Source organism: Aulonocara stuartgranti (assembly GCF_965226115.1).
Source record: "Aulonocara stuartgranti genome assembly, chromosome: 5".
Classification (NCBI taxonomy): Eukaryota; Metazoa; Chordata; class Actinopteri; order Cichliformes; family Cichlidae; genus Aulonocara; species Aulonocara stuartgranti.
In genome coordinates, this window is record NC_138943.1 from 8,967,439 (window position 1) to 8,980,715 (window position 13,277).

General features: G+C 40.8%; 1 protein-coding gene across 3 annotated transcripts in view; it reads left to right on the top strand.

Annotated features, from left to right (window-relative positions):
- The window catches only part of magi3b (membrane associated guanylate kinase, WW and PDZ domain containing 3b), a 124,288-nt gene that overhangs the window by 107,411 nt on the left and 3,600 nt on the right, over nucleotides 1–13,277 (top strand). For 2 of the 3 annotated variants that reach the window (XM_082534529.1, XM_082534530.1), the window contains 12 exons: nucleotides 3,048–3,239; nucleotides 3,980–4,621; nucleotides 6,379–6,410; nucleotides 6,997–7,162; nucleotides 7,255–7,349; nucleotides 7,469–7,676; nucleotides 8,440–8,622; nucleotides 9,055–9,240; nucleotides 9,678–9,774; nucleotides 10,337–10,442; nucleotides 10,721–10,858; nucleotides 12,349–12,487. In XM_082534529.1, the coding sequence (XP_082390655.1) occupies nucleotides 3,048–3,239; nucleotides 3,980–4,621; nucleotides 6,379–6,410; nucleotides 6,997–7,162; nucleotides 7,255–7,349; nucleotides 7,469–7,676; nucleotides 8,440–8,622; nucleotides 9,055–9,240; nucleotides 9,678–9,774; nucleotides 10,337–10,442; nucleotides 10,721–10,858; nucleotides 12,349–12,487 (2,184 nt within the window). Of the gene's footprint in view, nucleotides 1–3,047; nucleotides 3,240–3,979; nucleotides 4,622–6,378; nucleotides 6,411–6,996; nucleotides 7,163–7,254; nucleotides 7,350–7,468; nucleotides 7,677–8,439; nucleotides 8,623–9,054; nucleotides 9,241–9,677; nucleotides 9,775–10,336; nucleotides 10,443–10,720; nucleotides 10,859–12,348; nucleotides 12,488–13,185; nucleotides 13,276–13,277 lie in introns of all 3 variants that reach the window. The other variant, XM_082534531.1, reaches the window with a different exon arrangement.

Sequence of the window (13,277 nt, forward strand, 5' to 3'; positions counted from 1 at the left end):
GTGGCAACAGCTGGTGTAACAGCACGTCAGAGAGGCCAAGTATAATCAGACATCTCTCTGCTCAGGTGTATAGGGACCGAGGAATCCACCATCCAGCTCCTGATTACTGATTACACAACTTAGTGAGCTGTCAGACAGTTGCTATGATGAAACCTAAGCATCATCAGTTGTCGGTTACACCTCAGGCTACAATCCACACTCTGTTTTCCAAGAAGTTCAATTCCGAGGGAGTTCTATGTGAAGGAAATGAACTCTGTGAATACAGAAATAATGCATATTAATAGTTTATGTACAAATGTGTTTTGTTTTGTTTTTAAAAACACCACAGGCAAAAATGTGTTTTTTATGCAAAGGTCAATTTTAAGATATCAGTGAGTTTTGCTCCATAACGTGCCTTCTTTCAAAATATGCCTTAATTGAGATCCTATCTTGTTTGCTTATGTAAATGTAAAATTACAGAGTACTTGTAACACATAATAATATTATTAATGTAAGTAATGTAATGTTTTCACAGTACATCATTTTTCTTAGTTGCATTGCTAGTTTAAGCAGTTAGTTTATTTGTATGTTGAACTGTGTTGTGTAATTCTTTCTTGCATCATGTGTCACTGCAGCTAACCACTAAAAACACACATGGCTATATGTGTTCCTGTTTGCTTTGTTCTGATCCATTATCTATATTATTTGATTAAACTAGTAATTTGGTCATTTCCCTGATAGTCAGCTGCTGGCTTTGTAGGCTCATTCCTTTATAAAGACTACTCATGACTTGTACACTCTTGCACTCTTGCAAACAGCCGTTTCTGTTGCTCTACTGCTGCTTCGCGGATGTAGTAAAGAAGCTGTTTCCTCAACTATGCTGAATAATGTCACTGGAGATTTACAGTGAGACTGAGTCACACATAAGAACTCAAAAACCATGGCCGTTTGATGCAGTTGATATGATGGTTTTGTCTGCCTCTGGTGTTTAAAGTCTGCCCACAAACATTGGCACAGAGACCTCCCTTGGACTCTCCCACACAAGTACAGGCTTGTACACATCAAACTCACTTCCTCCCTTGGTTACTCTCTCTTTCACCCTCCTTTACCTCGGTCTATTTCTTCACACACAAATGTGCAGGCAAATGGGTATATCAGCGCTCACTGGGTTGGGGGGCGAAAAAACATCCCATGTTGAGTTTATCAAGCAATTTGAATGTGATTATGCAAATGGGCTTTGCTTGATCCATGCAACAGTGTGGACATCTGGAGTCCACACTGACTGTGATAAGTTACACTCGCTCACAGCCGTTCATGTCTGCAGCGAATGTTTATGGCTGCTGAACTGTTTCAAAGTATGAAAGCGCCTTCATTTGTATTCCTCACACACACCCTTGAAAGTTAGCCTTTATAAAAGTGAAGGAAATGAGTGGGGGAAAGTGCATCTGTTACTTTTCAGCCAATTTACAAAGTTCTTGCCATTTTTTTAAACTGGATATAGGGATGGGCACACAGCTATCAGATGTGACTGTTCAGTCATCGTGTGTATAGAAGCTGCATAAAGATATTAAGAGATACAAGTGAAGAACGCAGCATGCAGCTGTAAACCTTCATATCCATGTCTGTTCATTTCAGGTAAAGTATTCACATATACACAGCCCAAAGAGCTTTGCAACGTTTTTTAGTTTCTAATGGTAGCACATTATTTCAAAACAAGCATGTAACATTATACAAATTATGTATTTGTTAACCTGTCATACTGCAGCTTTTTCAGCTTTTTATAAAAGAAACCATTTAATCTTGAACAGTTTACAAAATGTACATCCTCACCAAGTGTGATTAGGCTTTGAGATTTAGTGCCACCAACAAACTGCACGTTGTGATCTATTTGTTAGATTTGTTGGCGATACGAAAAATCAGAATAACACCAAATCCTTTGCTTGTTGCTGAATACATTTGCAAATTCTTAATGAAATAGTACTCCGACAACCACGTCTTTAACAAACATGGTGTCAGTGTAATAATGTTCGAGGCTGCATTTACTTCATACATTTCCTGTTGTTGTTGTCATTCTCTTTGTGGTAGAAGTTGTGATAATAAGATATCTGTCACTGAGATTTTTAGTGTCGTACAAAAGTCGTAATTTTCTCTTAGCTTACTGCATATGTGTCTCTTGGGGATGGTTATTTTGCCACAGTTCATTTATCTTCAAATATAAAGACCCCAGATAATGACAGTACCATCACACTCTCTCAGTATATAGCAGAATCACAGGAATATGCCCCATTTGTCACCAGCTGGTTTCCCTTTTACTGTTTTTGAGTCAGAGCTATAATGCGGTCCAGGCCAGAAACCATCAGGCAGCAAGCGAAAAATGGTGTGTCCATGATCTAAAGTGCTGATACCACAGTAATGCCAGATAGAGAAGCTGCCCAGTTAAATGCAATGTGACCCTGACAGTCGGTTATCTATTGTATTGTGTATGCCACAGCCAAGCTGCTCGTCCATATTGATGTTGCCACTGACCTTAAGTTGTTCCTTTTTCCAGTTATAAAAAGTCTACAGTGATAAACCTTTTTTTTTCTGAGTCACTGATTGCAGTAGGGAAGGGATAACAGAGGACACTGTGGTAAATTGGATACTGTCAGAGGTACTATATCAATGTTCAGCTCTATAGTTTTCAAATGAAGGTAAATGAGTGTATCAGCTTCTATAGCTGTAATTTTAACTCATTTTATCTGTCTGACTGTGCAGGTTGGCAGGGAGGTGTAAAAAAGGTCTCTGTGAAAGGTTTATCTAGTTAAGGCTTACAGATTATGCCTGTCAATTAGAAATGACTAATTACGGTGTTGATCCTCAGCACATAATGTGTATAATTGAGGTTCAGTGCGGACACGGATGGATTTTGCTGTCTTTCAAGAAGGCTATGAATTTATTAATCATTGTTGCTGCCTTTCATGTTGTGTATTGTTTTGTTATTTCGCTTGTGTTTGATAAAAAATTGTATTCACTCATAATTTTATTAATGTGCATTCTCGCACATGCTGACACGTAGATGTTCTGCACAGGTAAAGGTGGTGCATCTGGCTTCACAGCAGACCCCAGCCAGCTGAAAGGGGAGATTTACCACACAGCGCTGAAGAAGAGCTCCCAAGGATTTGGATTTACCATCATAGGAGGTGACCGCACAGATGAGTTTCTGCAGGTGAAAAATGTGCTCAGCGACGGTCCTGCTGCCCAAGACAAAAAGATGGCATCTGGTGAGCAAAACCTTTGAAAATATGCTCACAATTTACTACAGAAAAGGACCAGTAAGAGCTGATACACTTATTCAAATAAACATTAAAATCCCATTTAGCTGGAAGGGAGATCCATGTGTTCACTAATTTCTGCAAAGTTGCTGAAAATTCTTTTGTAGCTAACGTGTACCTACTGTGTTACTATGATGCACCTTCAGGTATCAATTTTACATCTGTGGTCTTCACTTAACCTAACACTGCCCCATGAGTTTCAGTAAATAAAGCAATAACAACTTTAGCATTGTCAGGGGCATTGTTTTATAGCAGGCTGATTATGGTGGGCGTGAAACCATCTAAAAGCTTTATTGTTCAGGTTCTGATCTTGCCTTTGGGCTGTCTACATAAACCAACAGCCATGAGGCTGTGTGTGATGGTTACAGTAGTATGATGTGACAGAAATCTACGCCTGTCTCAGCTCCTGTTGTTGAATACTGTTCAGGTCTGTTCAACAATGTAGTGAGTAAAGAGGGGACAAGAATAAAGTAGGAATGAATGAGATAAAAGGAAACTCAAACGGTACCAGGAGCTGCCAAAATGAAAATATGAGAGAGTAGTGAAGGGGAAAAGGACATTTCAGAGAAAAGCACTGTCTGGCAAAAGGAGAAAGGACTCCTCCAAGAAAAGTAGAGAGGTGATGTCTAGATTAAAAAGCACGGGATTAATTCTTTCTTGTTACATTCTTTCCTTTCTCCTTGTCTTAGGTGATGTGATTGTTGAGATTAATGGGGTATGTGTGCTGGGGAAGACCCATCCAGAGGTAGTGCAGATGTTTCAGTCCATTCCCATTAACCAGTATGTGGACATGGTTCTTTGCCGTGGATACCCGCTTCCTCCTGACGTTGATCTAGACAGCGACGATCCTCTTCCCCCTCCTCCTCCTCCGCCGGACACCCAGCCCCAGCAGGCTCTGCATGGTGGAGAGGTGGTGACAGCTGTGCCCCTGATCAATGGACAGCCACTGCTTGTCAAAGGTGACGTCCTCCATGGCTCCTCACAGGAGCTCCACTATGTTACTACTGATGCCAGTGGCCGTCCTGTTGTGGCTGCTCTGCCAAACGGGAGGCAGGGTGGAGAAGCAGCCACAGCGATGCTCCAACCAGAGCTGGTAAGCGTGCCACTGGTCAAGGGGCCTGGTGGATTTGGTTTTGCCATTGCTGACTGCCCTCTGGGACAGAAGGTGAAGATGATCTTGGATGCCCAGTGGTGCCGCGGCCTGCAGAAAGGAGACGTGATTAAAGAGATCAACAGGCAAAATGTGCAGTCGCTTAGCCATGCACAAGTGGTGGACATCCTTAAAGACTTACCAGTGGGCAGCGAGGTCAATGTACTGGTGTTGCGAGGAGGTGAGAGACTGAAATAACAACACATGTTTGCACTTGTCTGTCTGACTCACCCTCATGCCTGTCTTTCTATCTGCCTAACTTTTTTTTGTGCATCTATAGATTCATGTGGCTCACTAGCAATAGATCCATATTGTCTGTTCTTTCTCAGCAAGCAATCTTTGTTTTTCCTCCTCAGTGTATCCCTCTATTATTCTTATGCTTTTATGCCCTTGTGTGTGTGACATAATATGCTATTACTGTCAATGCAACTCCAACAGTGCCCATGGGAGGTGAGGTCAGCGTGTTGATACTGAGAGGAGGTGAGGTGGTGTTGTGGCTGGTTGGGGGGCACTGACTGACTACACACTGTTGTTCTGTAGAAGTCTGGGTGATGCCACTTTGACTGCGATCTGTGTAAGGTCACCACAGCAGAGAATGCTGCCTTTTTAGCTGAATAGATCTAACAGTGCCACTGTACTCTAACTCTTGCAAATGATGATCAGACTCAATCCATCAGAGTCATATTTTCTGGCATGCAGACTCTACATGTTTAACATTTCTTGAGCGTTCCTTCTCTTTTCTTTCATTTAATCTACATCTTTTTATGACAACTCCCATTGAGGTGTAATGCTTTCTGTTACAAGTGAGTGAGCAGGAATTATGTAAGTGTGGGGATGTTCTTTATTCCAAGTAGCAAAGAGAGGAGAGTAGACACCCTACAAATGTCTCCTAAATCCATCTCCTGCCACCCCAGGGATTTACTGTGCTAGTCGATGAACCCTGGATTGGCTTTGATCATCAGCAGAGCGAAGGAGATCTCTGCATGCTTCTTAGGGATCCATAGCTAAATGGCTGTAGAGGGAACGTCCTCAGGGGCTTCCTCCCCATAGCCACACCTCGAGCCTCTGCCTCATATCCCAGAACACCCACGCTACGTATGCTCACTCTTTTGCCGCCATCACCACTTCCTGCTCCACTGACGCACTGCATGACCCCACAGTTAAAGCAGAGCTGGGCTCAGCTTCGTCCAGCCTGTCCAGTTAAAGCGCTAATGCTAGTTTTAACCCTCATTAGACAATTGCCTGTGGCGTGGAAGAGGATCCCGGTGCTCCTGTTTGTGGGATTGGTGGGCATCAGTGCTTAGAGAAAGAATAGAAGAAAAAGAGTTGTGTGGGAAGGTGTGTGTCATGTGTATGTATGGTACAGTTGTCTTATTTCATGCCATTGATGACTCTGATGTTGGATTGGGAATTTTGCAATGAAGCGGAAAAACACCGCTGTGTCTCCCCTTTTACATCAGGCTCCATTAAGCCCTCATCAGCCGTGTTAGCCCAGCTCCACGGGACTCCAGGCTCTAGAGCAGTGTTTGTTAATTCACTTAAAGCAGGGCGTTGAGATGGGGGGGGCTCAGATGGAATATGTGGGTGTGCTGTACAGTGAACAGAGAGCAGGAAGGGAATCTTCAGGCAGTGAATTATATGCATGAATCTCTAATGCCCTCACCCACTCTCTTACAGTTGATTTGTCACCTCTTCAGCACGTGTAGTATCTTGATATTTCTTATGTATCTTTAAACGCACATGAATGTATTTTCCCTAATGGATGATTCTTTAGTGAGCACAGCTCTCGAGTTTAGAGCAGCACTGGTTTATTTTTATGCTCGCTCTCTCTGTCGGAGAGTCACTGCCATCTGGTGGACAGTGACTCAGTGACTCTTGTTCCAAATCTTGTTTTCATTTCCTAATACGTTTCTGTTGTCTGTCTGTGTCTCTCCATAGGTCAAACATCGCCTGTGAAGAGTCTGAAGCCTGTGAGTAAAATCTTATCTTTGTCTATTTCTTCATTATCGTTTCCCCACGGGGGATATATCCCTCAATTTGATTTCAAAGCGTTTTGTCCTTCAGCCTAACCAGCTTCTGTTGAATTGAATTAAATGATAGCAATAAATTTGAATATTGATTATGTTTCTGGGCGCCTTCTTTTGTTTGCTCTGAAAAACAATCTTAATTACTTCCTTTCTGTATTCGTAGTCTTACGGCTATTGTCAGGGGACTGCAATGGTAATGAAGCATGGATGAGCCTCTGTAGATATCGTGGTATTATTAATGCAACAGTTTTAGATAAGAAACTTGCCCTTTCTGCCTGAAGAGGCCTGTCATAGCCTTTGGGGAAATCTTTACTTTTTAAAACATATTGTATCCAAATCCCTTTGCTTAGAATTTAAAACAATAGGAAGTAAGTAAAGTGAAACTGCTTGATGTTTTCATAAAAAGTGACCTTTATTGCTTTTGTAATCCATCACCGTTAGATGCTCATCCACTAGCTTTTGATAATGAGCCATATTCTACATAAATGGTTTTATTTTTTGAAAACATGAAGCAACATGTGTCTGTCAGAGACAGGAAATGACGGCCAGTACAGAAACTCTGGACATTGTCACAGACTCGGCACCTCAGGCCTTGCCTTACCACTCCAACACAAGCACCCTGCGCTCTGCCGATTCTCCCAAACGAGATGCTACAGAGATATACTTGAAGTCCAAAGCTCTTTTGGAGAGCAGACGTAAGTTTAGGCCAGCATCACTTGTTCATATAATTTTGTAAACCTTTTGTCGTTCTGGCCAGCTTTAAACACTAGGAAAATTATGCCCACAGAGCCTCACGCCAAAGATATAGATGTTTTTCTGAAGCGGGACATTGAAACAGGCTTTGGCTTCCGTGTTCTGGGAGGAGAAGGGCCACAACAGCCAGTAAGTGTATAAATGAGTGTCTTGAAAGTATATTTTAATTTCTGGTTAAAATTATACAATTTTATGTATTTATTAGACACTGACCCAGTGGTCAGGGTCTGTTATTAACCCCATATCAGAATGTATTTCCCCAGGTGTACATTGGTGCCATTGTGCCTAATGGAGCTGCAGAGAAGGATGGGCGTCTCAGAGCTGGAGACGAACTTATTGGCATCGATGGCGTGATGGTCAAGGGTCGTTCGCACAAGCAGGTTTTGGATCTGATGACCAACGCTGCCCGAAATGGCCAAGTTATGCTGACTGTTCGTAGGAAGGTGATCTACAGAGGTGAGTAACAAGCCAAGCAAAACCTGGCATGTTTGTCAACTTTTTGTAATTAAAAGTACATTCAGGAGCTTTATTGCACTAGATTTTTTAATTTATCAGATTGGATTAGAGTAAAACTTTAATGTGCCCAAGTTTGTTTTATAGGTAGTAGTCCAACACATACACACATACTACACAGTGTAAAAACCTAATACTGGGTCCAAATGTACCAATGTCACCATAAAAAGTGAGGGAGACATTTCAAATTTGGTTTATTATTAATATCTTACGCATGCCATGCAGACTAGGAGCAGGCAGGAATCAAACCACCAACCGATTAGTAGATGACGAGCTCTGCTTCTGAAGTACAGCTACTCCAGACTAAGACTGCTGAACCAGCAAATCATCAAAAATAAACAGTAACAACATGTTAATAATGAATGCATGCATTTAAACTGAGTTGCATGAGGTGTAGCAGGTCAAAGAAAAGAGCACTAGGAAACAGAATGTGTCTCTGCACTTGCTATGCATTTTCATTTACTCCAAGTAACATTTTGGATATTTGGGATTAGTTGAGTTACACAAAACATTTATCCTGTTACCAAGATAGACACTGTCCAGCACAATCATCATCCATGTTTTGTAGACCTGTAGACCATATAGCTCAAAGACAAGACAGTTCAAATCGTCTCAGATTCCTCAAGGATACACACCTCAACACTCAAATTTTAAAAAGAATTGTTCAAGACAGAAATGCATTAGCATCTGTATCCTTTCATATCAGATGTGACAGATGAAGATCCTCAGGAAATGGCGCCGGTGCTGGTGAATGGTTCTCCCAAACTACCTCGCCTACCGATGCCGAGTGCGCTGGACCACGAGTCTTTTGACATCACACTCCACCGCAAGGAAACTGAAGGCTTTGGCTTTGTGATCCTCACGTCCAAGAGCAAACCTCCACATGGAGGTGAGTTCAGTCTTTTCAGTCAGCTCAGTTCTCGTAATTCAATTAAATCAAACATTGTAGCATATTTCTGCATATGCCTTACTTAGGCTGAAGAAGTTGATAAGCATGTACATTTAACTAACCCATTCAACAGCCTCTTAATACACTTGTTGGTAACATATACAAAAAAATGATAGGTCTGTAATTATTATTATTATTATTATTATTATTACAAATATATCCAGAAAATGGCTAGCTTCTGGCCTCAAGAGTATTTTTTGGAAAATTGAAAGACTTTTTTGTAGATTGAATCAAACCCTGACAAAACTAAGTAATTGTGGGACCCTTCTTACTGCCATTGTGTTGAAAAAAGACAGTAAACAGACAGTAAAAGGCAGCTTCCTAACGGTCACTCTGACCGGGCCTCATATGTCTTTATTACTGCCATTTCAGTTATCCCACACAAAATTGGCCGTATCATTGGGGGCAGTCCCACTGACCGCTGTGGCCTGCTGCACGTCGGGGATCGTATCTCAGCAGTCAATGGACGCTCCATCATCGAGCTCTCTCATAATGACATCGTCCAGCTTATCAAGGAAGCCGGCAATGTCGTCACCCTTACTGTGGTTCCCGAGGATGGTGAATATTTCTGAGGATGGTGCATTTATTAGAGTAGTTAGTGGGTCTGTTCAGTTCAAAGTGGCCTTTTAGTGGGACATTAGTTTTGCAGCCAGGTAATCAATTAAATCGAGCCTTCATAAGATATAAATATTTTATTATCCATATTAAAAATTCAGTTTCAAACTGAGATAGTTAGAAACTGAAAAATTAGACCCCTTCTTCACCGAAATGATTGCATGAATAAAAATAAAGCAAAATACCTGAGAATCCCTTTACTAGGATATTTTAAGGCTTCATTGAGGGTTGTTAAAGGGAAATAAATGCAAAACCTTTAGCTTAAAATGAGCATTAATCATTTTAGAAGAATTCTGTATGTCTGCTTTTTTACCAGTGGGAGTTTTCATTATTAATATTATAATATACTGATTCTAATATGTTGTTAAAATGTATTTTAGAGTACAAGGGCCCTCCATCTGGAGCGAGTTCAGCAAAACAAAGTCCAGCTCTTCAGCACAGAGCCATGGGGCAAAGATCAGCACTACAGGATGAGCGGTAAGGATTTAATCCCACAAAAGAAAGCTGAGAAACTGCATAATTCTTCATGCATGTTTAGCGTTAGTAAGTTTTCTTGCAAGTGTTTGATTTTTTTTAAGTTATGCTAAACACTCAAAAGTATAAGAAAGTTGTATTATGTAATGCTGAGAAAGTGTAGACCGAGGAGGCAGCAAAAAGCTCTTAAATTGAAAATAAATTCAATTATGGTTATGGTGATGCTATTTTTTAATTACTAAAAACCTTAATGAATTCTTATAAACCTCCAGTAAAAGTCTCACCACAATAACTACTGAGCATGAAATAAATCGTGTACGTGGCAATGAGGTTGTCATACCCTCAGAGTAAAAAGCCAGAGAAACTATAAAGACACCGGTGTAATAAACATAAACGTGTGTAAGATGATAAGAGGTGTCGTGCGAGTACGCGCAGGCCTTTCCTATTTAACATTCAGCATTAAATTTCACTTTGTTTTTCATAAAAGCGTTTTCATTTGTTGGCCTGAGGCCTTCTGTTTACAAGTATCGCTGAAGGAATTAAGTGCATATGCTGTTTGTTCTAGTTATAACCTGGACATGGAGGAGAGAAAGGAAGGAGTCAACTGGTCTGACCACAAAACTCTTTCACTTGGTGAGACGGGGACGCTGTGTGTGACAGGGCCCAACCAGGTAAGAGCCATCCCCTTTTTTTCTTCCTTTCTTGTCTTAGAAACTATCAGAAGAGGTTATTTTTTGTGCTTACACCATCTTTCACAGGTTTATAAAGTTCATGCACTTATAATACTGATTCTTTTACGTAATTTTCAAGTCATTATGGTCAAAGAATAAACTATAGCATCTCTAATATTCTCTGATTCTCCTAATGAGGTATCACTGATTTCACAGCAAAAGATGTATGTTAGTACACTTGTATATGTCTAAAAATGAGTGTTGTCTTCATGCTGCAGGGTTGTCTGACAGTGGAGTTAGAGAGAGGGCCCAGGGGCTTTGGTTTCAGTCTGCGAGGGGGCACAGAGTATAACATGGGCTTGTACATCTTGAGACTTGCAGAAGATGGGCCTGCTCAGCAAGACGGAAGAATCCATGTGAGTGCTCCTTTTATTGCAACGTTTAAATGGACACTTCTGAGAGGTTGATATCACTATCACACAGCTGACAAGAAATTACAAACAAAAACTAATGGGGGAAAAAAAAATCATAAAACACGATGCAGTGCAATCAGTGTATTGTTTTGGAGCTCATGTTATTATCCTCACCATTGCTACATGCAGCATGACATGCTATTATAGAAAGCATTCCTTTGCAGAAATGTAGTGTTGCACATTTAGTTTGTGAAGGAGAGTCGTAAATCAAAATATAATTTGTGTCGCCTCGCGTTGACTGAGATTAAACTAATGAATTGTGTTTCAACAAGTGCCACTTGCAGTGTTGTAGGGCATGCAATGTTTTCTGCTGTGATCTGTGCAGCGTTTTGTTGCTTTCATTGTGAAATGGAATTCCACGCAGCAAACAGCGAAGCGATAAAGACGATTTTGGTTTAGTTCTTTGACGTTTTTTTTATTCGTGTTCATCATCATTTGTGTACTACTGTCTCCACCAGTCTACCCATCCATCTCAGCAAGCATCCGTTTTTTAAGTTTGTGGCTGTTAACAGGAAGGTCACAAAGCAATTGACCCTGTATTTTCTCTTCATATGGTGGAGGTTCAGCAAAATTTGAATTTTCCCATGGGGATGATACTATCACATTATTATTACAGGAAAAGAATGGAGCAAAGTTCCCTAGTGGAAATCAATCCTAGGCCTGCCAGACTGTGATCTGTGGATGAAACAGAGTTCTCTGCACTGTGTAGCAACTACTGCATTTTTATTATTTAAAACAAGCTTCTTTTCTCATTCGGTGATCTCTGCTTCTCCGTGAAAGCAATGCACACATGTACCTTTGAAATAATGAAAAAGCTGATTTCCCATCGGTGGAAAGATCATTGAAAGGGTCATCTGAGAACATATTCTGATGAGAAACAATAACTCTTTTCTTCTAGTGAGGGAGTCAGTGTGAGAGTTGGTCCAAGGTCCTTTGTAGAAAGAATGACTTTCTGATACAAAGGGATCACACAGTGGTTATTTTCTCATCACTTTGTTGCTATCATTTCTTCCCGACAAAGACAATGCTCCCACACTGTAAAAGTCAAAGGGTTGTGTTGAGGTTTCCTTGCAAATTTTTGTCTTTGAATCTAAATCCCGGCCTGCTGCACAAACAGGCTTGTTCACTCTATCTGATTAGAGTCTATCAAACTGACATGTTTACAAGCTTTATCCTGAGTTATTTTGTCATCTCCGATAATAGCAGGTACCTCCAGGGTATTACAAAACTCTGTGTGTGTGTGTGTGTGTGCGTGTGTGTGTGTGTGTAGGCAGATGTGTGTATGTGAGAAAGGGAGTGTATGCATGTGTGCATGGCATAAAACTTTAATTTTGTGTTTCAGCAAGTGTTTCAGTGAATTTGACTGGCAAAAGATGCAAAGTGTTCATAGGTATATTTTAGTATTACAATTGAATTTTCTGAATTACCGACAGGTTGGAGATGAGATAGTGGAGATTAACGGGGAGCCGGCTCGTGGCATTTCCCATACACGGGCTATTGATTTGATCCAGGCCGGAGGAAACAAAGTGGTACTGCTGCTGAGACCTGGGGCAGGTCTTGCTCAAGATGCGAGTGAGTACATCATTTGAAACTATTCAGTGCGTTGCGTTTGATATGGGCAAAGTTTGTGCTTGGAAATGTTGTATTATCACTCAGGTTAGAATTTTTGGGGGTGGATTTAACAATGCAGAATAACTGGAAACAAAAGCATGTGGTTGCCAGTGGCTCAATGACATTTACAAATAGACATAATTGTAGACGTACGTGTGTGTGTGTGCGTGTGTGTGTGTAAGGGTGTGGGTGTTATTTTGACCTTTTCCTTTGCAGTGCAAAGACAGCTCTTTCCCCATCATTCCAATTTTAATGCTTATCTAAACTTTCCGTCTGCTGGCTGTAGCTTGATACTGTATTTAGCTTTGTTATGAAACTGGTATGCCAAAGTCAGCCTGTTCCTTTAATATTTTTTTAATATTTACATGAAGTTTTAGATAGAAACTAAATTGTTTTATTTCCTAAAGAGTTTAGCTGCTATTTCCCATTTTACAAGGAACACTGCCAGTAGTTAAATACATGCACAAACAATAAATCCACCTAATGATAATTACTGCATCCATTTGTTAGTTGATGGAGCCTGTTTTGTAGTTAAGCCCTCATTGACTTCAATGTGCTTTCTTTGCTGTGTGTGTGTTTTTTTTGTTTTGTTTTTATTTAGTCATTAACTCTTTAACTGTCTGCTTCCTTTGGCGTTTCTTCTCTTTCCCCTGATGCAGGTAATACAGCTTCCTCTACTGTGTGCTATTACACTGAGCACCAACACTAACACCTTCACTGCTTTTACTGGGCTCTTCTCTTTTACCTTGGT